Genomic DNA, 25,653 nt, shown 5'->3' with positions numbered 1-25,653 from the left:
TTGTCAGTTGTTAGTCAACAGCCAAAAAACCCAAACCCCAGTCCTGAAGCATTTTTCACTCTTAGAGGAAATACTTCGGGTGCCTGGTCTGGGATTTGTGAGGGAAAGAGCAGTGTGGTTTTACACAAGTGTGCCCTGCTCCATCAAGCAGCCAGGCCGGCGGTCCCGTCGTGCAGGAGGAACGCCCAGCTGCACTTGTGTGACCCCTCCGGTCAGCCCAGGCTCGGGTTGATGTGCTCTAGGGGGAGCCACATCTGTCCTTGCTTTCCCAGATGGAGGTCATCAGCCTGCCAAGCTTTCCAGGAAAAAGGGAGTGGCCGGAGAGTCTTGAGTTACTGAGCATGGACCACCTGGAAAATAGTGTTCAGCGAGCACTTGTCCTACCTCTAGACACTCCACAGTAAGGAGTAAGGGATGCTGAATTGGCTCTGAACTCCCACCCAAACTCGCTTTGAAGAAATGGAAAGGCAGGCAAGTAGCATGCATGTTCTGTTATGAAAAAATGGCAATAGCATTTCTGCATTTTAGTCTGTAATAGAGGTTGGTCCGGATTACAATATTTGGATCTAGACTTGAAACACATAGGTGTTTGAGTCTATTTGGGGACAGGGACTGTTTGCAAAGCTCGGACCTTGAGCCAGGTTCTGACTGAGAGTACCCTGCAACTTTGATGTGGTTTTAGCTCTGATAGAGAAAAAGGGAAAAAAATAAATTTCTTTCTGCCTTAGAGAGAAAGCATATTAATAATACTGCCACTATTTGATGACTGGGGAAAAAGTCCTAGTCTCTTGAAAGGCAAAGTTTGGAAATAGCTCTCTTTTATTTCAAGAAATCAGAGTCATAAAAATTCTAGCTATAAAACACACAGCAGCCTGAACCCTTTACATAAAACCTTTTGTATTTTATGCCTCCTTTTCTATTTCAGGTCTTCATTTGTCTAATTACTACTCAGAGGCTGGCAGAGATTTTCCCTGCAGCGCTCAGCTCTGCTGACTGCAGAGACCCTACCTGGCACACTAAGTTAGTGCGTCAGCATTCTAGGTAGAAATGAATGAAAAATCAATCAGGGCAACTGCAGTGGTAGCATATACAACTCTAACCTACTTTGTGCATGGTTTTGAACATTTCATTGTGTATTTAGGCATCTTTTAAAATGGTAAGTGGATCTGAAATAAAATAGATCTTTCTAGTCAGTCTAAGAAATGTTTTGTCATCTTTACTGCTTAGCTCAAGCAAACTTACCACCCTGACTGCTAAGTTAACTTGCAGTCTTGATTGAAATGCCAAAACCTACAAGAAGATTGTTTTAATCTTGAAAATCTATCACCAGCAGATTGCATCATGCAGTGCATATAGGTATAGTGATAGCTTTGATTGTTTTAACTGTATTTACAGACCACATCTAGAGTAGGTCTGAAAAATCAAAAGTACACTAGAACCTTTTTTGAAACACAGGTATTGCTTACATATGGTCTTGCAAGGAGCTTGGTTTATGGATATTTGTGTGTGTGCTTTTATTTTTCATGTTGTATTTCTGCATAGGCAGAGTTAAATATGTATTGCCAGTTTCATTTAATGAAAGTCCATGATAAAAAGGTCCGGTCTTCATACCTAAAAAATTAGTAGCTCTTGTAACTTTTTCAGCTGAGTGGGTTAAACATGTTATAGAACCCTCATAAGATCATTGCTGTAACAAGTTGTGCAGTGCAACACTGTAAAGGTTTCCAAAAATTCATAAGCCTCTTTGTATGTGATGCCCTTACAGTGAAGAAGATTCTTTTGACTATAAAGATGAAGAGTCTACTTTTTCTGGTGCTGATTTCTGTCTGCTGGGCTGAACCTCACCCTGACAACTCAAGTCTGGAGCATGAAAGAATTATTCACATTCAAGGTAAGGAAATACGTAAGAAAATACCAGTATCTTCAAATTGCTGAGGGAAACAGAATAATGTGCTTAATGATCCTTAATTTTTTATTCTGCTGTACTGTTTTTTAAATATTATTATTACTGGTGACCAAACCTTTTCTTTTCTGGTTCTGTTGCATTATTATTACTCCTAAGGAAAGTAAAAAATGAAAGTTGCACTGTTTAATAGCACTTAGTCACAACCTTGCAAAGATTAGTGAGTAAAGTACAGCATGATTTAAGATAAAGAAAAAAAGCTTGCATCCTAAAGTAATAAGCAGCTGCAATGGGTTGAAATACCTTCAGTTTATTGTGGAATATGTTTGATTTTAAGAAGACTGTCATACATAGCTCTTCACATTACAGAAATTTGTTGCTGTTTATTATTTAAAAAGGCTCAGCATATCTGAAATCATAACTGGACAAATTAAACCAGAAAAAAAAAAGTAGCTTACCCCAAAAGAAATGTGTCTTTCCTCATACCTTTAATTCACACTAAGTATTATACTGGCCTTCTGCATAATCCTGTTTGGTTCATGTTTGAATCCTAGAGCTTATAGCTGTAGCAGGATTTGAGTCTGCAGTACAATGCAGCTGTTTTTTCAGTCCCAGCTTCAGTCATTGAGGGTCATCCTGTGCAAGAAAAAACAGGGGATTTATGCAGTAAGGACAGGCAGAACTAGCAGGGATTTTCCTGCTTTCTTTTATATATTTCTTGAGGCTGGCTAAAATTAATCTTGCAAAGTTAAGAAACGCAGCATTATTGTTCTCTCTCTTTAAAGTTTGGTTCATTTCTCTAAACAGCTGGCAAATTGTGTTATCTGAGTGTTTGTGTAAATATGAATTACCAGGTTAGGGCAGGTTCCTAAGAAAGCCTGGACATTTAGAAGTTCACAGGAGAGTCTCAGAAGTTAAAGGTACCCTGCACCTATTAAAACAGGCACTCAGATTGTCAAGGTCAAATAAGGAATAACAGATAGCTGGTTTCACACTAAGGAAAATCACAGGATGAAGGTCAAATGAATGTGTTACATCAAAATGAAGACATATCACTCTTGTGAGATGGTGAACATTCATTCCCCAGGGTAAATTTCAAATTTGACACAAATGTCTAATAAACATATAGTTTGCCTTTCCTTGTATAATGCAGTTTCTTATCTCTGAATTTTCTTTATCTTTTTGGAAGATTAAATTAGTGGAAATAATTAAACCAAATCAAAATTATTTTTCCTTAATCTGTGTATGTTATACTTGCTTAGTCAGCAGTTTAGAGTAACTTGCAAGTCATACATGTTGCTTATCACTAGTCCTTTAGCATGAGTACAGTGCAGTCTGCAAGTGCTAAATAGTTCAAAGCTGATAAAAGTTTCAAGATGGGCTATTCTTCCTACCCATGAAAACTCATCTGAACCTCAAGAGTTTATTCCTTCAAGGAAAGCTGGATAAAGCTTAAAATTGAGCTCTACCATGAGCTTTGTACATCAGCCGATTCAGGCTCTGAAATACACAGAACACAAATCAAAAAGAATAAAACTGCTTGGAACTTGTTTTTTTTACTATTCATTTTCTTCATTCCTCTCTGCATTGTGGAATCCCATCAGGGTTGGGATTCCGCTCTGCCCAATGTTGCATAAACCCATGCGATGATCTACACCTGGAAATGAGGTGGAAATCAGGGAAGCCTGTGGAACACATGTGCTATAGCTTCATACAAAAGGTATTTTATATTACATTAAGGAGTGTAGCATCCCCCTCCACAGCTGAAATCCAAGAGACGGTTAGCTAAACTCCTCCTGGGTTGCATGCTTTGGAATGCTTTGGAATTACAAAAGGTGCAGATAGATGTTGTGTAGTCAAGTACACAGAGCTGAAAGGGATCTCCGGAGGAAATGAACTAAACCGTCTTCTATTCCCCTTTGTTTACATCATGTAATCTCCTGTAGGTTTAGTTTCATTTTTAAAAAATCTGGGTTTTGCATCTCATTACTGCAAGGTAGTTTTGGACCCTATTTTGCTGATGTGAAAAACACTCTCCTAATTCTCCATGTTTGTTCACAGCCATTGTATGGCCTTATGCTTCTCCTAGTGTTGTTCCTTAGCTTGAAATAACAATTTTTCTTCTTTGATATTCACTTTAAAACATTAATAAGATAACACCATATCCTCACAGCTATCATTTGAGTAAACTTTTTCAAATGCTTTAAGTGTATAACCTCCAGTTAGTTGATAATGTTAGTAGTTCATCTCGACACTGGTTCTTGTCTGAATTCATGCTTCTTGAGGGCACCCGGCCAGGATTTTATTCCAGATAAGATCTTAGGCTGGCATTAGTATTTTTGTTTTCCAGCTAACAGTGCTTTGTTTTTCAGACCTTGGATCAAATTTGTACTCTTCCCAGCCATGCTGTAGTCTTGATCAACAGTCTATTGTGATAGACAATATTTAGCAGTCATTCTCCCTCATTATCACTTGCAATTAACAAGTACAAGGTTTATATCAATAATTCTTCAAATAGGCCTTAAAAATCTAGATTATGCATTCAATATTAAATGTTATCATATTTATTCCACCCTTCTTTCTTTAAACATTCTAAATACCCATTCTCCTCCCTTCAGTGATGCTTAATATGCCATGTGAAAATTTTATTAATTCAGTAGTCACATTTACTTTATAAGGTAAAATTAGTGGAAATATTAGAGTCTCAAAAACTATACTGGAGACAGTTCACTGGCCTTTTTCCAGGCTAATAATTTATGTTTCAGCCCAACCAATTGCAGTCTCCTCTGTATCTAGTTCTTAGACACTTAGCAAAGTTTCTACCAAAACACCTATTTTCTCCATCCTGTCTAATTCCATGTATTTCCCATATCACTTGCTTCCCTGAGCTCCAAGCAATTGATACTTCACATTTCCCTGGCCTTATACATTTATTTTTATTATATAATTGATTTCAAATTAATCTGACACCCTTTGGTAAGTATCTACTGCATTTTATCCCTCTTTCTAGTGACTTACTCTATTTCTGTTCTTCAACAATTTTTCTTCAAAAATTGTTCTAAGGTCCTGTTGCTGTTGAGGTCAGACTAATCAGCCTGTTAACGTTAAAATTACTTTCCTTATATATATTTGTTATTTTGCTGTTGTGCAGAAACACATGGTACCATTCTTAAAGTGATAAATGAGCTAATATCCCTGCCATCAGGTTTGCCATAACGAGTGTCAATAGTAACATCAGTTACAGTACTTCAGGCTGTGAGGTTTTCTACCCTTTTCTTTGAACAGGCTATATTTTCTGAGTTCAGCTTTCATCTTTACATTTTCATTTCATATCAATGCACTCATGTACTTTAAACATCATAATTTCAGAGCATCAAAACCAACTTGTTAAAAAGAGAGGATTTGTTAATATAGCACTTGGGTCATTTCTTTATTGTCTTCCACCTTTATCTGCATAGTGACTCCATACTACAAAAGGTACCTGTGCCTCTTTAAAAGACTTTTTTTGACTGCTACAGTAAGATCTTTTACAGTCCTTCCTGACATGCTTTTGATCCATGCTCCGTTTTGTCATAACTATCATTTCTTATTTCTTCATAACCTGCTAAAGCACTAAAGTACAGTGCCACCTTATCACCTTTGTCTTTCATTCAGTCTTCCTAAAAAGCAGCCACCTATTAATGCTGTATTATGGTCTGATGGCTATTTCAGCGTGCTTCTGACCCCTTTAACAACTCTGTGTCAGGAACCAGGAGATCTAGTTACTCCACTTTCTTGCCTCTCCATTAGTATAAAAACTCCTGCCATCTCTCTCAGACTCAGCATTTGCTAACCAGAATGAACAGTATTTCATAAGTTGTATTGTTCTCTGATTATACTGACAGGTCATTGCTTGTATGAACACAGAGCTCTGTCTGTCAAATGTCCACTCTCTGGAAACTGTGGATTTCTTTAGCTTTACTAAACACTTGCCAACCTCCTTAACATTGCAATAGGCATAGATATGTTCTCTCTTAAATCTTTCAATTTTTCTTAGAAATGAATCACTAGCTTCACGAATATCCCTGTTCCTGCTGTCAGTGTCAGCTCTAGTTCCTGGTTCTCCCCTTGTTGGTTAATACAGTGGAACTGGACCTCAGTCAAATTTCTCATCTGCTAGATGGTTTTACCTCCCTACCTTACCAGTATTCCTTTCTGCTTCTTTCCTTTTGCCCACTTCTTTTGTTTATATCTTTTCTCTTTTTGGTTTTATTCCAATATCTATGAACAAAATTTATAAAATATCTAAAGCTGCATTTTCTCTCTTCTGTGACTTTATTTCCTTTCCTGAAGCCAGTAGTAGATTTCATGGTTTTGGTCAGGCTGCTCTATTATCCCAGACTGCTTGACCATATCACCTTCCTCTCTGGTAGTTTGTCTGCATACAAAAGTTATTCCAGTTTAACCTTTGTGGATAAAAGCAAATGAGAAAACTATATTTACATAAGATGCGTTGTCCCCCTCACCCCCCACCCCAGTAAACTGTGTGTGCCCTAGGGGATACCAGTTTCGCTTTTTAGAAAAAATCATAATCCTAAATGAAATCATCTGGTGAATGTGAAAATGGGACAAAAGTATACCCTAGCCACATAAGTGTCCACAACAAGAAAACAATACTACTCTAAGCATATCAATGTAATTAAAGACTCAGATTTTTTCTCTGAAGTCAAGATCTGCAAAGGACTCTGTGACCCATGAGAGAGGAAGATGATTCTTTTCAGTGCCCAGCTTTGTATATCTTTCTAATCTATTCATAGTGCTAGTTGCTGACCAATTATTCAAAGAGGCAGAGTACCCTTCAGAGATTAGAGCATTCTTCTATGTGTAACTGTGTGTTTGCTGTTCTGCAAAATAAACGGAGCTGACTAAGCCATTACAGTAATTGCTAAGTTAATTGCTTAAGGGTGGCAGGAGCCTTTAACATATGCCTCCAGTTTGTTCACGTTTTAGAAATACAACAAGAAAGGCCAGCGAAGAGAATACAAAGTTTGGTTTGTGAAGGACCAACATTTAACTTTTCAGCTTTTCCTTGAATATAAGTTAATTTATATTACGCAGCATTTCTTTACCTTTCAGATACAAGAATACACCCATTTGCCTATCAAGATCTCTGCACAGATTTATTTATACATACCAAGAAATATGTCAGCGTGGAATGAGCAGAAAACTTTCCAATATTGCCCTATTGAAAAAAAAAAGTTAAATCAATTAATCAATAACAAAAGCAGAAGAAATCTTTGCCCAACTTGTTCTGCATGATAATGAGTTTTATTTACAGTCCAATTCCTTTTCTTCAAGCCAGAACCAACAGAGGGAAAGAAGCTACATAGACTTGCTGGACTAGCCAAAAACTTGACAGAGTTTTGAGATTAGATGCACTACTGATTTGACTTCTTACATTAATTCTGATCTTCCCAAGTTTCATGCTTTTCCACTTTCCTTTTGACTTTCTTCCTTTGGTCCACCTTTCTGCATTTTCCCATTTTCAGTGATGTTACCTGTTACTTCTTTCCATTTTCTTGCATTTGTCTTTTCCGTTTAAAATTTCTTACTAGTTTTGTTGCCATTCAGGACGCTTTAGATTACGTCATGATTAATTTTGCAGTCTCTTCTTATAATTGAGCTGCTTCTTTTACATCAACACAACTTGCTTTCCTCTTCAGAGCATGGCATGTTGCAACAGCGTGTAATAGAAATGTCAGCAAAGAGCAACCTCACCTCCTGTTGGCATGTTAGTTTCATTAAAGGCATTCAGGACTGCATGTTCTGGAATAGACCTTAAATGATAGGTACCAATATATCTGGGTTGTAAAAAATTATTACAGAAGCAAAAGGATTTACATCAAACAAATTTAAATTACTAATTTGCCTTTACTTGCTACATCATTCCAATTCCATATATATAGCATTTAAAGGTAATTAAAGAACTGGAAAAGCTCCTCACCTGTATTGTGTGATATTTTGGTTTTGTCAAACAGTCTCAATGCCACCCATGAAGATTTCCCTCTATGCAGAAGAGGTGCAGAGACATTGTCATGATTTCTGTTCTATTCTGCTCTATGAGGCCTGATCTTCATGCAATTTCTTTATCTAGACTGAAGTAAACACATACTTAAAGTTTATTTAAGGCAAAAGGTGGCAATATTTTAGAAGAGCTGAAGTTTGTTATTTCCCTGATGGTTTTATGTGCTGTTAGGTCTACTAGAAACCTAAACTTGAGTTAATGTGGCCCCTTTAACAATTCCCCCCAACGTGTTACTCAGGTTGAGTAGATGGGATCAGCTGAAAAATATTTTACCTCAGTCTTGTCATCTGTATGTTGGAGAGACAGATTTCTTCTCTGCCATTTATAAAATGGGTATTTTTAGCAATACTACTATTTGGAACCATGTACCTGAACTTTTTAACTAAGATTTATGTAGCATCTCTCTTACCAGTTGTAGGTCAAAACTTAAAAATAATGTGTAGAGAGTATTTTATCCTGTCAGTTTAGAGGTAAGAACACGGGAGTTTGATGCTTGTATTTTCTTTCTCATGACATAAACAAAATTACATTAATGCTTGGGCCAGATAAGAACAGCTTTTCCTAGTCTTACAGCTGGTATACAAAAGTTTTTAGATTTTTTTCCAAAAGCAAAAGTGAAAAAGTAGTTAGCTAAAAGATAGTTAGAAAAAATGTAGTAGGAAATGGATGTGGAACAAAGTGTGTGCGTAATTCTTCCTCATGTTTTTCCCTTCGGATTCTTTAAGTAATAGACATACATGTTTATATCAGTAATGCACTTCCACTCGTATTATAGCAAGTGGGAATTATTGTTATCATAGAAATGATTTTTGAGTTTTAAATAAGCATGGCAGGATAACAAAACATGCTATTGCTATAGGAAGAGTGAGGATATTTTAGCATAAGAGTTATGCTCAAGTCCCTGATAACATTACAGGAAAAGCAAGAAACAGCTCTGTGTTTATTTAAAGTAGGATGCCACACGGTGTTATTAACCTGGTGGCTTGCTAACTATGTGGAACATTTAGGCAATACATGAGTTCATCTAACAAAATACGTCTATGATGTGATCCCTGACTTATGATTTTTTCCCCCTAAAATGCATTTTTTTTTTCTCCACTGTTGCACTGTAAGTTAGTCCATTAAAATGTGGGAATAATCAAGTTTCGTAGCCAGGTCAGCGTAAGCTTCTGGACAGTTCTGATGGATAAAGCGGATAAAGCTGTTTGCCAAGGGTTGTGGCGTGACTCATCCTCTCTGCCCCACACTATGTTCCTGGCCTTCCAAACCTGGCTTGCCATTACTCTTGAGTGCAGAAGCCAGTTAAGAGAGAAAAAAAAAACCCAAACAAAAAGAAAACTCCACACCAAAAAAAAACCAACTAAAAAGACGAACAAATCTGAATACACGTCCAGCAGTAAAATTTGGAACTAAACCAGTAAGCCAGCAGGCGAGACTGAATTGAGAGCTCTAGCAGCATGAGAGCAAGTCCACTTACTGACCTTGAAGTGGGAATCACACTGAAGTCAAGGTTAGATGTGTACAAAGTAATGACAACCGGAACAGCAGTGCTAATCACATAGCATGCAGGCAAGGGAGAAAGAGAGGTGGAGAATAAACCAGAGGCAGACAGCGTGCTGCTGCCTGTGCCTTCTTACTTAAGGTAGCAAGATACCCTTTCGCCTGCAGTATATACCTGCTTGATTTGGCACCACTGAGATACAGCAAAGCCAACCCGAATAGCAAGTTTCCAAGCGAGTTTTCATTTGTATCAGGCAGTCTTTCCCTACAGCTTGGAAAAGCAGCTCCCAGAGTTGTGTGTTATCCTGCACATCTGGACAGCTTCTGCAACTTGGACAAACTCATTTTTAGCTAGCTTAGCTGTTTTTGTATTATGTTGCCTTTGTCATCCATCTAATTGCACCAAGAGGATTAACAAAAGGCCACAGCCTGTCAGAATCAATAGCAGGGAAGCAGGAGTGGAAAAAATATGGCAAATTAGTCACCAGTAGTGCCTGGTTCTGTACGAAGAGCTAAGCTGCTGCCTGTCTTACAAGGCAAAATATGCCTAGAAGGGTGAAAATCCCACCTAGCAAACCTTTCTCATCCCATTTCTGACCTTGGAGCTGAGACCAGAGCCAATAACCAGGCTGTTGCCACCTCTGTTCCCAATAGAAGGAGCGGCTCAGCCGTTCCTCACTGTCTGAGGCTCTTGAGTGGCCATGCATGTGGTCTGTCTTGTCTCCAGCAAGGATCTGAACTGTCCTGTTGCAGATAACTGTTTAGCAACGTATTATCTGGGGTTTGCAGAGTTTATAGTTGTTTGGCCATTCACCTTACAAATTCTCTCATTGTACTTCTGAAGAAAGTAGTTCTGGGGAAAAAGAAGTGTTCTCTCCTTCAAGTAACATGCTGGATAACACTCGTGTGTCCCATCTTTTTCTATCTTGCACTCATCTTTTAGATATTCCTGCCATTTAGATACAAAGATAATTTTATTCAGAAGGAGCAGCCTTGTCAGAAACCCCATGAGGAAAGCAGCCGCTCTGACAAGCCTTTAAAAGTGTTTACCCCATCTTGTATGATCAGATCGCCGTTTCACAACAGACCATTGCTCATTGTATTAAGGTAACCCAGGAAGCAGCATTCATTCCTCATTTAAGCTGACTTTCACAGCAGTAAGCTAGAATGCTGCATCCAGAGTGCTAAATGTGTTGTAAATGCAGGGATTCTGGTTTGCTCTGTGTTTGGGCATTTTCTTGGTTGTTGTAAGGGGTTTTTTAACTCCTTCTCTGTCAACTCCAGAAAGACCAAGACCCTTCATTTTGCCATGCTCCCAAAAATATGCAGTTAGGTGAATTTGGCCCTGGTTCTCACTGGCTGCTGGATAATGAAGACCTTGTGGCCGCTTGCCAAACCCCAGTCATCTCATTTTTTAATCCTGGATCCCTGCTGCCTGCATGTCTTCTGCATGTCTTCTAGCCCAAAAAGAAACTATGCAACATCCCCCAATATGACATCTGCTTTTCCTCAAAAGCCAGAGATTCTTCCTCCCTCCTCTCCTAGGTCTGGAAGCCGCAATGTAATTTCCTGCCCCACTGTCTTGTCAGAGAGAAGGGCACATCATCTCTTTTTCTGTAAAAAGGAATTGGCTTTTAGAAAACTTGAGGGTGGAGGCATATTTCAATCGTTGCATCTCTCTTTGAAACTCCAGGGACGTAGGAGATGTTCCAGGATGAGAAAAGCCATGCTTTTCTTTCCTTTCCCAGGTTGCCATCCCCTCTGCTCTTTAGACTTAATGAGATATAAACTCAATCAATGGCTGCTGCAAAGGGCCAGAGGAGGTGGGAAGCAGCCAGGAGAGAGGCACACCACCGCACCAGGATGCTAATGCTAGAGTCAGAGGTGACAGTGCTCTGGGAAAGTCTCCAGGCCTTGCTGGCACAGACTGGCTGTTGTTAGAAAGAGCGAGCGTTAGCAGCCTGAGTCAGACTCTCTCTCCTGCCCCAGTCCTTTCTGCTAATATTTATTAACTTGACTATTTCAGTATTAAAGACCCAACATAGTTGAGCTCTGATTCAGATTTCTTGGTAATAACCACCCCAAAGCATAACATTTTTCCTCCCAAGGTGGACAGAAGTCTGTGGAACATCTTTGTTCCTGAAGGAAACAGGGAAATTCACAGACAAACCATGCTGGCTGCCTTCACTTTCTTCCTTCTCCTCGTCCTGTGGAAACAGTGTTAGCAACACTTTCCATGGTGCCTTGCCTCGGATCACCTCTCTCCCTGGATGCTCTCCTCTGAAAGGGGGAAGATGGGTTATTGGAGCAGCCCCGAGCCTCTGCTCACCTCTGGGAAGAAGGGCAGTGAAAAAGAAAACCAGTTATATGGAGCTGCAGGTGATCTGCTCTGCAGTAATGATTTTTCACGAGGTAGGATGGTCTCTCGCCCTGGTAAAACAACTTGCAGTGCTCAAGCTTGTTCATTCTTGAGGAAGCTGGTGCCCTGGCTAGTCTGACCTGTGCAGGTAATAACAATGCTCTTGACGTAACATCTCCTGGCAAAGAACTACACATTTGGGATACCTGTTTTTCTTAAGCAGATGCAAGTTTGCACTCAGCGAGCTTGTCTTTGCAATTACCACCCCTGAACATGTTCGCATAATCATAAAAGCTGCATACCCTGGGGTTTCTTCTGCTGCTTACCGTAGCCAGCATGGACAGATAGTGAAGTCAAGCTGAAACTGCAGTTTACGTGAATATATCATTTAGCTGGCAGACCTGTCAACAAGACTCAGAAACTTAGGACTGTCTGGAGACATTTATGAGCTACAGATCCTAACGTTTCCCTGCACCCCCCATGGCTGTGGACACACCGCAGGTTTTTGCAGTGCTGTGAACAGACAGCTGGCCGGGTGGGATACTCCCTGGTGGGCTCATCACACCACCTCGTCTGCCAGCCCATCTCCATCCCAGTCCTTCCCTCCTTCAGTCACCCACACCTCTCTCTGGCTGATGACATTTTTGCACTCATTTCTGTGGTTTTGTCCTATCAATCCAGATTCAACCCCATGGATGCCAGCAGAAGATTGCTGCTGGACTTCATGGGGTCAGCCTCTCAGCAGCCCTCACATTTGGGAACTTAGCCTTGGCTTTTGCTGAAGTTAAAGAGAGCCAGACCGAGCCTTAAAGTCAGGAATCGCATTTCTAGGCAGTTACATTGACTTGCTGAACACATATAGGGTGTTATGAAGTCTTTCTTCTCAATCTGTTATGTAGAGTGAGGTCTTTCCCAGCAAGCAGAGCGCTGGTGATCCATTGCTAGTTTCGGTCGGTGTCTCAGTGATAGAGGTTGGCAATACCTACAGAAGCACTGAGCTTGCTAAATCAGTTTTGCAAACCACACATGAGAGAAGAGGGAAGAGGTACTGAAAGAAGGAAATATTCTCACTTTTGGATACATCTGCTGACTGTCACCATGAAATCTGTGCTTTCCAGGGTTTTCCCAAGGCAGCACAGCCTGTCAAAGAAGCCCCAGAGACTTAAGGTTGGAAGCAAGCACCTGCTCAAGCTGACTATCCTAAACATAATGATTTCATAGAGCAACATCAGCCATAGTGACCTACTAGAGAGAAAAGAGAGCAGGGAGTCTGGGGGGAGGGGGAGGAGGAGAGGAGCCAGCCAGTTAAATACGGGTTTGTGTGAAAAGTGAGATCAGAATATCAAAGATAAAATAGTGATGAGTTTGAAAGAGATGAGGAAAACAGATGAGAAAAAAAACAGATTGAGATGATCAGGAAAGGGGCCGGAACAAGACCAAATTTTACATTTGAAGATAAATTGGACTTCCTTACTTTGGTGGAAATATGTCAGAAGAGGAACTTGAACTCAAATGTTAGAAGAAAATACATATAGAAGGTGAGACACTTTAGAGTTATGCTGGCACTTTTCATGTCAATATAAATAGTGCTATTTGATACAGTAATGGTTTTTCTGTTTTGTGAGTGTGATTCACTGCATCCCAGATCACGAGGGGCTTTGTATGCTGCCGCCTGAATAAGCTGAGTCCATACATAAAAATTGAATTATGAAAAAAAATGCAACATTGATGGACAACTCTGGAACAACCTGCAGGGAAATATGGGATTTTTGTGTGGAGTCTTTTATGGATGATGGCATTCATCTACCAGCTGTACAACTCTATCAATATATCGATACAACTCTATCTTCATGACTATGGAGTATATAGGATGGCCTCTGCCTATATGAGGGGGCAATGCTGTGAACCAGTTTGCCTCTCTGCCTGTCTGGGAGTGTACACACACAGACATACTTGCCGTTAAGTAAATAATTATATACGAGTGGTTTATACGCCCTACTACCGCATAGGTACAGAATGATTGCAGGGAACTGATTCTGCAGACCTAATGTATAATATAGCTGATGATTGTTATGGCATTGATCATATCCATTCTGTAAAAGGTAGATTGCAAACTAATTCTTGTTTTTGTTTTTCTCCTTGAATCCTAACAGAAAATGGACCCCGTCTACTTGTGGTAGCAGAGCAAGCTAAAATCTTCTCACACCGGGGTGGCAATGTCACACTGCCATGTAAATTTTACCATGAACACACATCAACAGCTGGCTCAGGAACCCACAAAATCCGGGTCAAGTGGACCAAACTCACCTCAGATTACCTCAAAGAAGTGGATGTCTTTGTTGCAATGGGACATCACAGAAAGAGCTACGGAAACTACCAGGGCAGAGTGTTTCTGAGGGAAAGCAGTGAAAACGATGCCTCTCTTATAATCACAAATATAATACTGGAGGATTATGGGAGATATAAATGCGAGGTCATTGAAGGATTAGAGGATGATACAGCAGTGGTAGCTCTGAATTTGGAAGGTAGGTAACACCTGAATTACACTTAAATTCAGATTTGCACTGTGTTAAGGAATACCTGCTTTTTTCTCCTAATACCGCTGATATTGTATTATCAGTGATAACAGCAAGCTGAGAACTGGGATTCATTGTGCTCTGGGGATCTTGGCCTGACAACCCATGACAGCTATCATAATTTAGAAGAACATTAGGACTTCTATAACTTACGCTAGCCTACGGCATATTCAGCTCCCAGTGAGACCCAGTGTGAGGGGAGCCAAAAAAGAATGACCAAATATAGTATGAAGAACTCCATATGTTTTTAATTTGCTCCTATCACTTTACAGAAGTCATTGCATGTTTTTACAGTAGACTTAGGCAAAATCATGTTAAATATTCCCCTAATAGCCATTTTACAGGACTTCAGGACATTTTAGATTATCGAGCAAATACAAATCTCCTTACAAAGAGGAAAAAAGTTAAAGTAGTTTTCCAGAGACAATGGTTTTGTTTCTTCCAGCCTTATAATTACATAAAATAGATCTCTATATTGTCTGCCAAGGCAACTCCTACATGTAGTCTGTAGTCATTTCCCTCAGCAATATTCTTGAAAACAGTAGAGTACAAAGAACTAGAAAAATTAATGAAACAAGTTGAAGGAGGACCAAAAATTCAGCTTTCTTTTACTCTTAGGAAATTTAGATAAATTATATGAGATTCAATGCATGTAAACCAGCATTTGGCCTTTTTCCCCAAAGTGCTGCATTGAACTCAGCAGTAAACTAAAAGTTGCATGAAGATGTCTCCCTTACCCTTATACTTACCAGCAAGTGTGTGCCAGAGAGAACTTTATAGAAGCCATGTTATCTGTGAAAAGTAGTTAAGAAGAAAAAAGAAAAGAAGAAAATCAAACCCCTGGCTCTCACACCTGTAAACAGGTGAAAAATATGACTCTTTCATTGAGGATTATTGTACGTTATGATGGTTATATAGTTACCCTGCACAATAAGACTGGCTGAGTGGTTCTTGGAACCAAATAGATGCCATAGGCTTAGCTTACTTCTTTACATCTGTTTTTCCATTCCTGGCTGGAGGCTGCTGAAACCTTCCATTTCTGAGTGCAGAAAGGCCCTGCACAGTTTCCATGCCAGCAGGATAGTCGATTTAAGCTGTTTCACCTCACATAATCCATCTTTAATAAGAATGCACACTGTTCTTTTCAAACTTAGGAGATAAAGAAAACTGGACATATACACGTCCAGTTTAAGTTATCTGAAACAGTTTTGAGTGAAGACAGAAATTAGTAGAAGGAAAATGTTTTACTTTATTCTTCTCTGCTAGCCAAAGGCTCTCGTGTGTTCAGCCTCCTCTTCGCTCGGGCAGGCGTTGCAGTGGTTGCTCACTGCAGCTGCTGTCATTGAGACTAGCCATTGAAGGGAGAGCAGTTTCTGCTTGGCATGCTTGGCTTTACCTAAGTGAAAGCAAGGCTCTGGTCGGCTGCCCATGCTGCAGGTACGGGCCCTGTGATCAGGAGACACATTGCAAGGTGGGCAGCCCCAGGAAATAAGAGTGATCCACCTCACAGGGTGGTTTCCAGACAATAAGGATGTAAATAAAAATGCGGTAAGTGCACCTATTTACTGCGTGTGAGGAATAGCAAGCACCACGTAATCCAGGTGAGAAACACGCAGCATCTGTTTAGCTGTGTTTGACCCCAGCACGTCTCTTCTCCTTTCACACTGTTGTGCAGATGGTCCTGGAGCCCACCCCTGGGTTGCGAGGATGCTCAGTAATTTGATAATATTCATCTGACAGTCTTCTTGCATCCTAAGCACGTACCTCTACCAGGCTTCGAGATGTTCCACATAAATAACTATGTCTTGTTCCCCATCAGATACTGGGATTTCCCTGCGTTTTACAGCATTATGGTATTTTTGCCAATGTAAAAGGGTCAGAGCCAGCGTAAAATCTTTGTGTTCATCACACCACACATCTGGACCAGATACTCATCTGGTGCCACTTAGCATTGTGCCTCTGAAGCAAAAGTTCATTAGCTTTCTGCTATTAAAAGCGCAGAGGTTCCAGTACAAACGCTTCCTGCTGTGCCAGGAGTGCTTGGGGAAGGGGAGATGCTGATGGCTGTAATGGCAGACCGGGAAGTTTTGCCTGAAGCTTGGTACAAATACTTGTGCACATGCAGAGATCCGGATTTGAAAAGCAATATTTGGTTGATACTAGAGTAAGAAAGCAATGAGGAATCTTTTCTTTACTGCATACAGTAACACAACTGGAAAAAGGAGATTTTTCTACCTTTTTTACTGTGACTGTTTCGTGATATAGGACCAGCCCATTGGATACAAGGTCTGGCTCCCACCTCCTGATATACACTGTCCTTTCTAGCTTACTGCTGTTACTCTAACAGTGCCTCCCTCTGAGGTATGCCAACTCCAGCCCATCCTGTACAACAGCACCACTCCTTCCCGTTTTCCCCCACCTCCAAAATCAGCAAATTCATAAGGATCGGAGGAATCATATTTCTTTAATCATCACATACGTTCCAATCTCTGCTCAAAGGAAAGTTTATATATTTTAACTAGGGTCTGGCTAATATAAAGAACAATGTCTTTTTAACGATTTTTGTCAGGCATGGGACAGGTGTCAAACTGTTCATTTCCGATGTTATAGAGTGATGTTTCCTAAGCAGACAGGAAAATTCCATTTGCGAAACTTCATGGTAAAACATAACCTTTCAAGAAGTGAGATAAGACCAGTGAGCGTGTCAATGTCAGTTCTGCTTATGGCAACTAAATCCAATGATTCTGGGTCTAAGTTTCATTGAAGTTTCCTTCTAAAATGGTAATGATTAAAATGCACTTATATTTACAGTGGACATACATAGTTGATGGAATGTATTTCTCTGTTTGCATGTCCCTGTGCTTATTTTTTCATCTCATCTGCAACTTTATACAGTGCTGGCTTTAATTACTGTTTCATGTATTTGCGTAATGCAGAACAGATCAAGGAAAAAAAAAATCAAACTTTGGACAAAAATAAAAATGTATCAGCCCATCCTAACATCCTACATCTGTTGTAAATAATAAGATTAATCTCACAGTGGGAAGGATTTGCATCAATAGCCTGATGTCCTGAGATGGTGGCCCTAAGGATGACAACTGGCAGCAAGACAAAACCATTTATATCCAGGAATGCCCGCTAGCAGTGCAAAACAGCTGATTGCTCCAACGTGAGCTCACTGTACAAACAGTATAGCTTTGGCTAGGCAAAAGCATGTTAATATATCAATATGAAAATAGTTGACCTCTACCTCAGTGGACCTTTTTTATTCTCCGAATGTGGTAGTGTTTTATTCTTTATTAGACTTAAAGGCCTCCTGGTTTTGCCATTAAGTAAACTGTTCATAATAATTGAGTACTTTTAGCTTTGAAAAAACAGTTGAATTAGATTCAGTTTGTGTTTGTTACATACCTTACATTGTTTTGGTACATTTTCTTCACTACCATTTAACGGAGAACCACACCATTTTCCCCCTACACTAGCAAGACAGTGCCGTCTAGCAGCTAAAGCTCAGGATTAGGACTCACTGCAGTATTTCACAACCACCAGCTTTAAGAACTATTCAGTCATGTCACGAATATCATCCTGTCTGTAGCCTTAAGTACAAGGATGGTCTAAGGGCAGGAGGGTTGGGCTGGGCACAGTGGCTGCAAGAAATGTCCAGTACTGCAGAAAGCAGGACACTTTTTATGTTGGCCTTGTCACCTAAGCCATTTTCTGACTGGACTGGCCTTACTCTCCTCCCGCACACAAAATACAGATCATGAGTTTTACACTCTTTGTCAGATGTCCTGAAAGTCAAAAGCTTAACAAATTTAAAAGTCTCCTATGGCAGGTAGATATTGTTGCCTGAGTCATAAGCAAAGAAAGAATTCTCATCTTACAATAAATTTTCTTTATGTTGGTATTTTACTGTTTTCCTTTCTTATGAATACCAGGCACTGTAATGAATCTCACTACATCAGGTTTGTGTGCTTCAGCTTCCCAGGCATGTGAAGGCTCCAGAACTGGCCCTTGGTTATACTGCTCGGGCACGGATTTTGTGTTCTATTCCTTCGTGAGATTCATGGGCCAGGTGACAAAGAAAGTGGAACAAGGCTAAACTGCCAAAGGCAGATTTTTACTCTATTAGGAATTTTTTTTATAGTTTCTATCTTCAGGGGGAGGTGATAACTGAACACAGTAGTTTTGTGATAGAGGCTATAAAATAATTACTTTGTACATCCAACAGTACCAGAAATATCCAGATCTAGATAAAGCCATTAAAAATCTCTGTAGAAAGCTGCTTCTAGATAGAAGCTAACTCTTTGGGAGACTTCACATGAACCAAAAACCCCATCAGGTTTTATGATCTTGCTTGGAGGTGTGTTAGCCTTTATGTTCAAGATAGAGTTAGAAAAGAACAGGCATCTCTTCAAAAAACAGACTTTATAGTTCAAAATAGATCAAACAAATCCATGAGCTCCATATAAACAAATTATTCCAAACTGTCACAGCAATCATTTTATAATCTAGTCATTTGCTCTTAAGTTGGATGTAAGCAATGGGGAATTCATAGCTGAAACCAATACGAAACCAACTCCGTGCTCTCAACAGCAGGAGCAATCAGATTTAGCCTAATAATGTATGTCATATTTGTTTCTTCTGTGTATTGGTGTTACATTCATACACAAAAAGCTATTTTAAATATCCTTTGCGTGACAGTCTGTTGTTCTCTCTGCTACAAAACTGATTTTATAGGACACACTATTTGTGGGTGCCTAGAAGACAACAAAAAGTCTTGTAAAAGACAACAGGAGTTTGTCAAGAGTAAGTCATGACAGACCAATGTAATTCCTTCTGTGACAGGGTAACAGGTCTTTGCAGACACAGCTGTGTTTGCAAGTGCTGTGAGAAATGGTACCTGAAAGATGCAGGTGAAGTAAAAAGTTCAAAATAAAGCAGCAAAAAATTATCTGGAAATGACGACCTGAAAGGAAAATGCTAAAAGAATTAGGACTAATTAGCCTAAGGAGAGCAAAGAAAGACAACAGTCTCCAAATTTTGATAAAGGCTGTGGAAAAATAAGGGAATAATTTGTCCCCAGGCCAGGCAAGTCTAGTTCATATGCCTGTATTTGTCAGAAAAAAGCAACCCCACTGGCAGCTTGGTTACGGGATGCTATGGGCTGGAGGGACACCATCTCAAGCTTCAGTTTCATTTTCAGGGAGGTTGATACCTGCTGATGGCTAGTGGCCCACCCACAGAGTCTGTGCTGAATGATCAGATATCTGACAGTCCTGACAGGCAGAGAAACGGAGATGGATTGTCAAGGAAAATGAGGGACTTGCCACTTTTCACTGAATTTTAGAAATCCAGCATGGAAAATTTGGCCATTAAATGTATGAACCTGCCAGCATAAAACTGTACCCTACAGTATAGTATATAGCAAACCCTACTGTTACCTGGTGTTTACACTGGCTACAAGAAAACTTACTTTTCTGTTTGGGCTAGAACTCAAGGAAGTCCATTTCTTTACTCTGGCTGTGAAAAGACCTTTTTTTCCATATGAGTCAACAGAAATTTGTGTTATTTTGTTCTATGTGTAAATACTTCTAAAACTTCTAATTGTGTATGGAGCTGGCTTAATTGACACCCATAAATTGTTACAGAAGCTGAGCTTTCTAAGGTTATTTCCTCACCTTGTTGTCTTGGGTAACCGTTACAGCTCTTTGCACTGACAATGTGTAGTGAATGCGTAAATGCAAAGCACTTGCACTGAATTTTAGGGATTACCTGCGTATAAGACTGAAATACAAATAACTTACAAAGGACAGACAGATATCATATCTTTTACATTGCCTAAAAACCACAGTAACAGAAGCAGAGTTGTACGTTCGTGGAATTGAATGTAAGGCATTCATGGAAATACAGGTGTGTCTATGGGGAGGATACGTTATACATCATGTTCTTATGTTCCAATTTGGTAGAAATCCTAATTTCCATTACAACAGTCATTTTCAGGACTGTGATTGTGTTGTCACAGGGACACACAGCAAGCCTCACCCAGCCCTCCTCTTTCACTAACAGATTTATTCTCCACTGAATCGATATGTCTCAGGTTCTTCCTCTCTTGCTTGGAGGAAAGGAGGTCCGTCCCTGGGGGTAGGACCTATTCCAGAGAACCGTGTGTTTGGGAGAGGAGCCACACTGTGAAGTCGATATTGTAAATTAATATTCCCCATGAAGGTTCCATAACTGTCTCAGCTGCTTCCTTAGGGTAAGGAGCTGAATCACTAAGGTCAAGTTAAGGCTCCGCAACTCAGTGTTCTCACAAAATAACTAGATTATAACCATCTGAGGCTGGAAGTTTTTCTCTTCCTCCATTTCCTAAGCTGAATTTGTCAAAGTTTGGAAGTGAGTGTTTTGTCTAGTGGTAAAACACAGTGTTGGAGTCAGGAGTTGAGATTTAGTTTGGGAACAGTAACAAGGCTCAGGACAGCTTTTGTCCATTCAAGAACAGATGGGCTGGATTATGTTTTGACGTATTATAAGATCCAAGACCAAAGAAGATGTTTTGCAATTAATTGAAGTTCAGCACTGCTAAATTGTAACAAAAGGAAGATGAATAGTAAGATCTAGCTATGAATTCCACTGTTAGGTTTGATAGGGAAATGCATATTAACAAAGATGCAAGATAAAACAAAGCTATATAAAACACATAGCCAGTCAATTTGGCTGTACAAAATCACCAATGGCCACCCCCATCTGCAGGGTGAAATTAATGCTAATCAGTTGCAGGCTTGTACTGCAGATGAACTCAAACAAAAATCAGCTTCTATGCAGTCTACCCGAGTATAGCCCAAAGCTAACATTACAGTTTTGTGCATATTTATGTTATTGAAACTTTATGTCCCAAACTGTCAAACTCAAGTAGATTTGTAACAAATTTACATACATATTTAACCCCTTTTAAAAAGTGATTTTGGAAACCTTAAGGAATCAAATCTGTTGCTCAGTTTTTAGAAGTATGTAAGTTTAGGTCTTGATTAAAAAATACCCACCTCTGATGATTTTAGGGGGTTTTTTACATGTATATGCAAATCAGACACATGTACTGGACAAGGAGTCAATTGTCTGGGGAAGTGTAGTTCTGGAAAAATAATAAATATTGGATTTCTAAAAAAATAATAAAGCTTGGACTCCTCTGACATTTTCTACATTTTTATTATAGACAGTGATATTTCTATCCATTAGCACTGAGGGAGAATGAATAATTTTTTTAAAAAAGGTGAGGAGGAAGAAGGAAAAACAGAGATCCAGAAAAACATGAAACATCTACAGCTTCTCGTTTATGAAGTTACAGTTAACAACACGTTTTGTTACATTTCATTCATGCTTTATAGTTCAGAACAGCTAATAACTGAAAAGCCCTTTAACAAAGGATTTACAAAAGCAAAGAACCTCAGCAGACTCTCTAGTTAATTGCTGAAGGAGAGTAAAATATTGTTTCTTATTACCCTGCCAAGTTTACATTTGCATGCTTTATTTTCTTGGACCAAGTCACTGAGGTTTAGTAATAACAAAGATTTTGTTTAACAAAAATAACACTTCTTGGACGATAGAGGGGCAAGGGAAAGAAGGGAAAGAAAGGAGATGTTAAGATACCGGTGGAATAGACACCGAAGTGGCTTTGAAAGTTTGGAAAGAAGAATGGCTTCATTGCATGGTGATGGTCTTGCATGACCATAATGTAATTTCTCTATCCTATGCTACATTGCCCCCGAGACAGGGAACTTGTCATAGGCAGGAGAATTCATCAGCAGGAAGAAAGTAAAAAGAAAGATGGATGTTTATACCAGTGTGAATTTTTTGGCTCATCTCATGTGTTATCTTGTCTTCAGTCCCTCTGCATCCTACAGCAGTTAGTTCTACAGAGATGTTTGAGAATAAACATTCTGAGCTGGATCTTCTCTGATGCCGTTTTATTTCAGCTTATTATGAGACTGGGCTAAAGCCAACTGTAAAATTTAGATCTGGGTTAAGTTTCTAAACCCTGCCAAAGATTAGGGTGGTCTGATCCAAACTTTTGTTTCAAGTCTCTCTCTTCTCTTTTATCAGAGCCACATGGGGAGGTGGTTCTTCAGCATTTTCTGAAACATCTTTCATGCTTCAAGAAGTAATCTTTAACTACGGATCTTTTTCATAAAACAAGCAGAAAATATACTGTGGAAAAATCCGTCAGATAAGGGCAACGAGTTTGATTAAATGTTGCTGCTGAAACAATTCTGGAGGTGTCCCCACATTTCCCATCTCCACTTGGATGTCCTCTGTTACGAGAAGGTCTCTTTGCCATACCTGTCTGCAACGGCTCACCACCGATGAGCAACAGACAGGGCTTTGGGCCGGCCTGTAGCTGGTCCTCAGGGGTGAAAGGAAGCATTTGGTAGGTCCATGCTCCTGGCACAGCGGCTCTCCGGCAAGCATCCTTTGGTTAAGCCAGCAGTGCTTTTGGCAGACATGGGGGAGCAAGGGAAGGTGGTGTCTCACATGGCTTCCTACTAGGGCTGCCTTGTGTTGCTGCATGCTGTGTGCTACATGGCTCACCACCTGCAGTTGGGGAAACCTGTCTTCTGCTCAAGGAACCATGCTCCCTGATGCCCTCTGTGAGGAGCTCTCCCTCCTTGAGTGGTGACAAACTGCCAAAGAACAGCTGGAAAGTAGCAGAAAAGTCTCCCTAAAACCACACACGAGTTCACTAATTTTATTTCCCTATAGATTTCCTACTTTAATACCTCAGGACACTAAAATTATGCCTCCTACCAGTCTAGCCTTGAAATGTTGTTATTAAGCCGGGCATGAAATACCTTCCAGTTTCTAGGTTAATGTGAAATAAAATTAAAACAAACAAACAAAAAAACAACCGTCTTGAACCTCTCAGGAAATCTTGGCAAGGGCCCATGCAAAGAACATAGCTGGGCAAGGGCCCATAGCAAAGAACATTTTTTTGTCAATCAAAACATTTCATTTTAATGTCTATGTGTAAAAAGACATAATTCCTATGCCTCTGTACCACAATTTCTTCTTCCGAAGTGACTGCCAGAAAATCCCCACATCCCATCCCACAAAAAATAGAACTAGGCTGGGTTTTAATTTACTTTTTTTAAATGAGAAATTGATCTTACAGCTGATAAACTGGAATTTTCTGATGAAAAGCATGTAGTTGTACAATTTTAGCCAGCTCTGCTCATCTTTAAGCACTCCCAGAGTGCACAAGGGTGAGATCACAGTGGGGACAGCAAAGCTGCAGATGGGAGCAACGTGCAGACCTGGCACGGTTCCCACTGGGAAAGGGATGAGGTTATGGGGAGAGGAGCCAGTTAGGTAAGGCAGCAGCCCTATCCCCTTCTCAAACCTAATGGCTGATGTGCTGACAGTGCGTTTTTCCCCAGAAATAAAGCAACAGTCTGACACACATCATGGCGTTAACCTTTATTTCTCCTTCTGGTGACTGTAAATGCTGTTTCCCTTTCTTCTGCTCTTTCGGTGCCCAGTAACTCACCCTCTTTCTACCGCTTCAGGTGTCGTATTCCCTTACTCTCCACGGCTGGGTCGTTACAACTTAAACTTCCATGAGGCTCAGCGAGCATGTCTGGACCAAGACTCTGTTATCGCCTCCTTTGACCAGCTCTACGATGCCTGGAGGTCAGGGCTGGACTGGTGTAACGCTGGCTGGCTCAGCGACGGGTCCGTGCAGTACCCCATCACCAAGCCCAGGGAGCCCTGTGGAGGGAAGAACACAGTGCCTGGGGTCAGGAATTACGGGTTCTGGGACAAAGATAAAAGCCGATATGATGTTTTCTGTTTTACTTCAAACTTCAACGGTAAGAGCCTTCTTCACCCCTACCTTGTAAATGACTGTTTCTGTGCTTAGGAAAGAAACTGCAAAGGCAGAAAGTGATATTTGATTTGTCAAAGCTTATGTTAGGCTTGGAAAATGTTATTGTTGAATTTACAAGGACACATGCGCAGAGTAAAGTTGTCTTTGCCACATGTTCACGTAGACCGTTTTTACAACTCAGAACTTATATTGGCAGGAGTTTCTAATATCTCCACTTTCACCCTGTTAAAATTTATACGTACTCTTTTAAAGTTGATATATGCCCAGTTTATTTCAGTTAAAGTGATGAAGAAACCTGTGATTCATTAATTGAGCTTTCCTGTTGAATTCAATTATAATTATGATGTTTTACAACTTAAATATATCACCAAAACAAAATTCTGATTATCACTTCATCTATGCTGTTGTGTCAAGCAGCTTCTGCTCATGTACCAGGTCTAATATGACTAATTCTTCCTTATCGGCAAAGCTATTTCTAGCTTTTATGCCTAATAATTTAGATTCCTAATCTTAGTACACTGCCAAAACCCTGTTCACTTTTGCTCTGGGGTTGGTCTGCTCTAAACCTTATTTTAGTGACTGCAAGCTTTTTTGCTATTAGTAGATGTCACTTTAGGTATGAAAAGACTTGATCTCAGCTTGCTATCATTTCAGGTTTAATCTAGTGGCTGAAAAGGATTTAGAAAACATGGCTGTGAATGAGAGGAATGCCGCAAGTGAACATGTGCAAAAAGAGTCTACAATCCTCTATAGCATCATACTTGTGGATAAATCCTGTGCAACTTTGCACATGTTTGGCTTGCAGCCCACCCAGACCAAGGAGCATGGCCTTTTCTGTTTATGCACAGATTGCTTATCCACAGTGAAGCACTTTTGTCCTACAGCACAGCAAAAAATAAACATAAGCCTTGCTCTCAGAAGATATGCTCTAGTGCTAAGTCTGCTCCACCCTCTCAAAAAACCTCCAAATCCTCAAACCAAGAATATTAAATCAGGCTGGATGAGGTCTGAAAAAAAAGTTTAGCGGATTTTTACCGTGCTGCATCATTCCATGAAATGCTGGCTCATTTTTTTCTTGCTTCTTTTATCCAAAGCAAAATCCTACATGAGCTCATCTGTTATATGCAAATTTAGCCCTGTACTATAGAAATAGCACCAAGGAATAAAATAAACAAGGAAAAAGAATTAAAGTGTGATAGCTGCACTATTTATAATGCTTGAAGAATAAACGTTTGTGACTACTGGTCACTAATCACCACCCTTTTCCACACTAGCAGCTGGAGAGTGTCTTTTAAGGAAAGAGAAAAATCGTTCCTGACAAAAAAAAAAAAAAAAAGTGCTGGGAGAGAAATATTGTCTGGGCATTGATAC

The 25,653-nt window shown here is 39.9% G+C and overlaps 1 protein-coding gene across 2 annotated transcripts in view; it reads left to right on the top strand.

Moving 5' to 3' along the window:
- The first annotated feature begins 347 nt into the window (after positions 1–347).
- The window catches only part of HAPLN1 (hyaluronan and proteoglycan link protein 1), a 32,657-nt gene continuing 7,351 nt past the window's right edge, over positions 348–25,653 (top strand). Inside the window, exons 1-5 of one of the 2 annotated variants that reach the window (XM_009281592.1) lie at positions 348–471; positions 1,766–1,891; positions 13,362–13,364; positions 13,980–14,351; positions 23,963–24,265. In XM_009281592.1, the coding sequence (XP_009279867.1) occupies positions 1,792–1,891; positions 13,362–13,364; positions 13,980–14,351; positions 23,963–24,265 (778 nt within the window). In that variant the 5' untranslated portion in view covers positions 348–471; positions 1,766–1,791. Of the gene's footprint in view, positions 472–1,765; positions 1,892–2,886; positions 2,890–13,361; positions 13,365–13,979; positions 14,352–23,962; positions 24,266–25,653 lie in introns of those variants that run through there. The other variant, XM_009281593.1, reaches the window with a different exon arrangement.

This window comes from Aptenodytes forsteri, unplaced genomic scaffold, assembly GCF_000699145.1.
Source record: "Aptenodytes forsteri isolate BGI_AS27 unplaced genomic scaffold, ASM69914v1 Scaffold116, whole genome shotgun sequence".
NCBI lineage: Eukaryota > Metazoa > Chordata > Aves > Sphenisciformes > Spheniscidae > Aptenodytes > Aptenodytes forsteri.
This window is presented reverse-complemented; position numbering and strand designations above follow the sequence as displayed.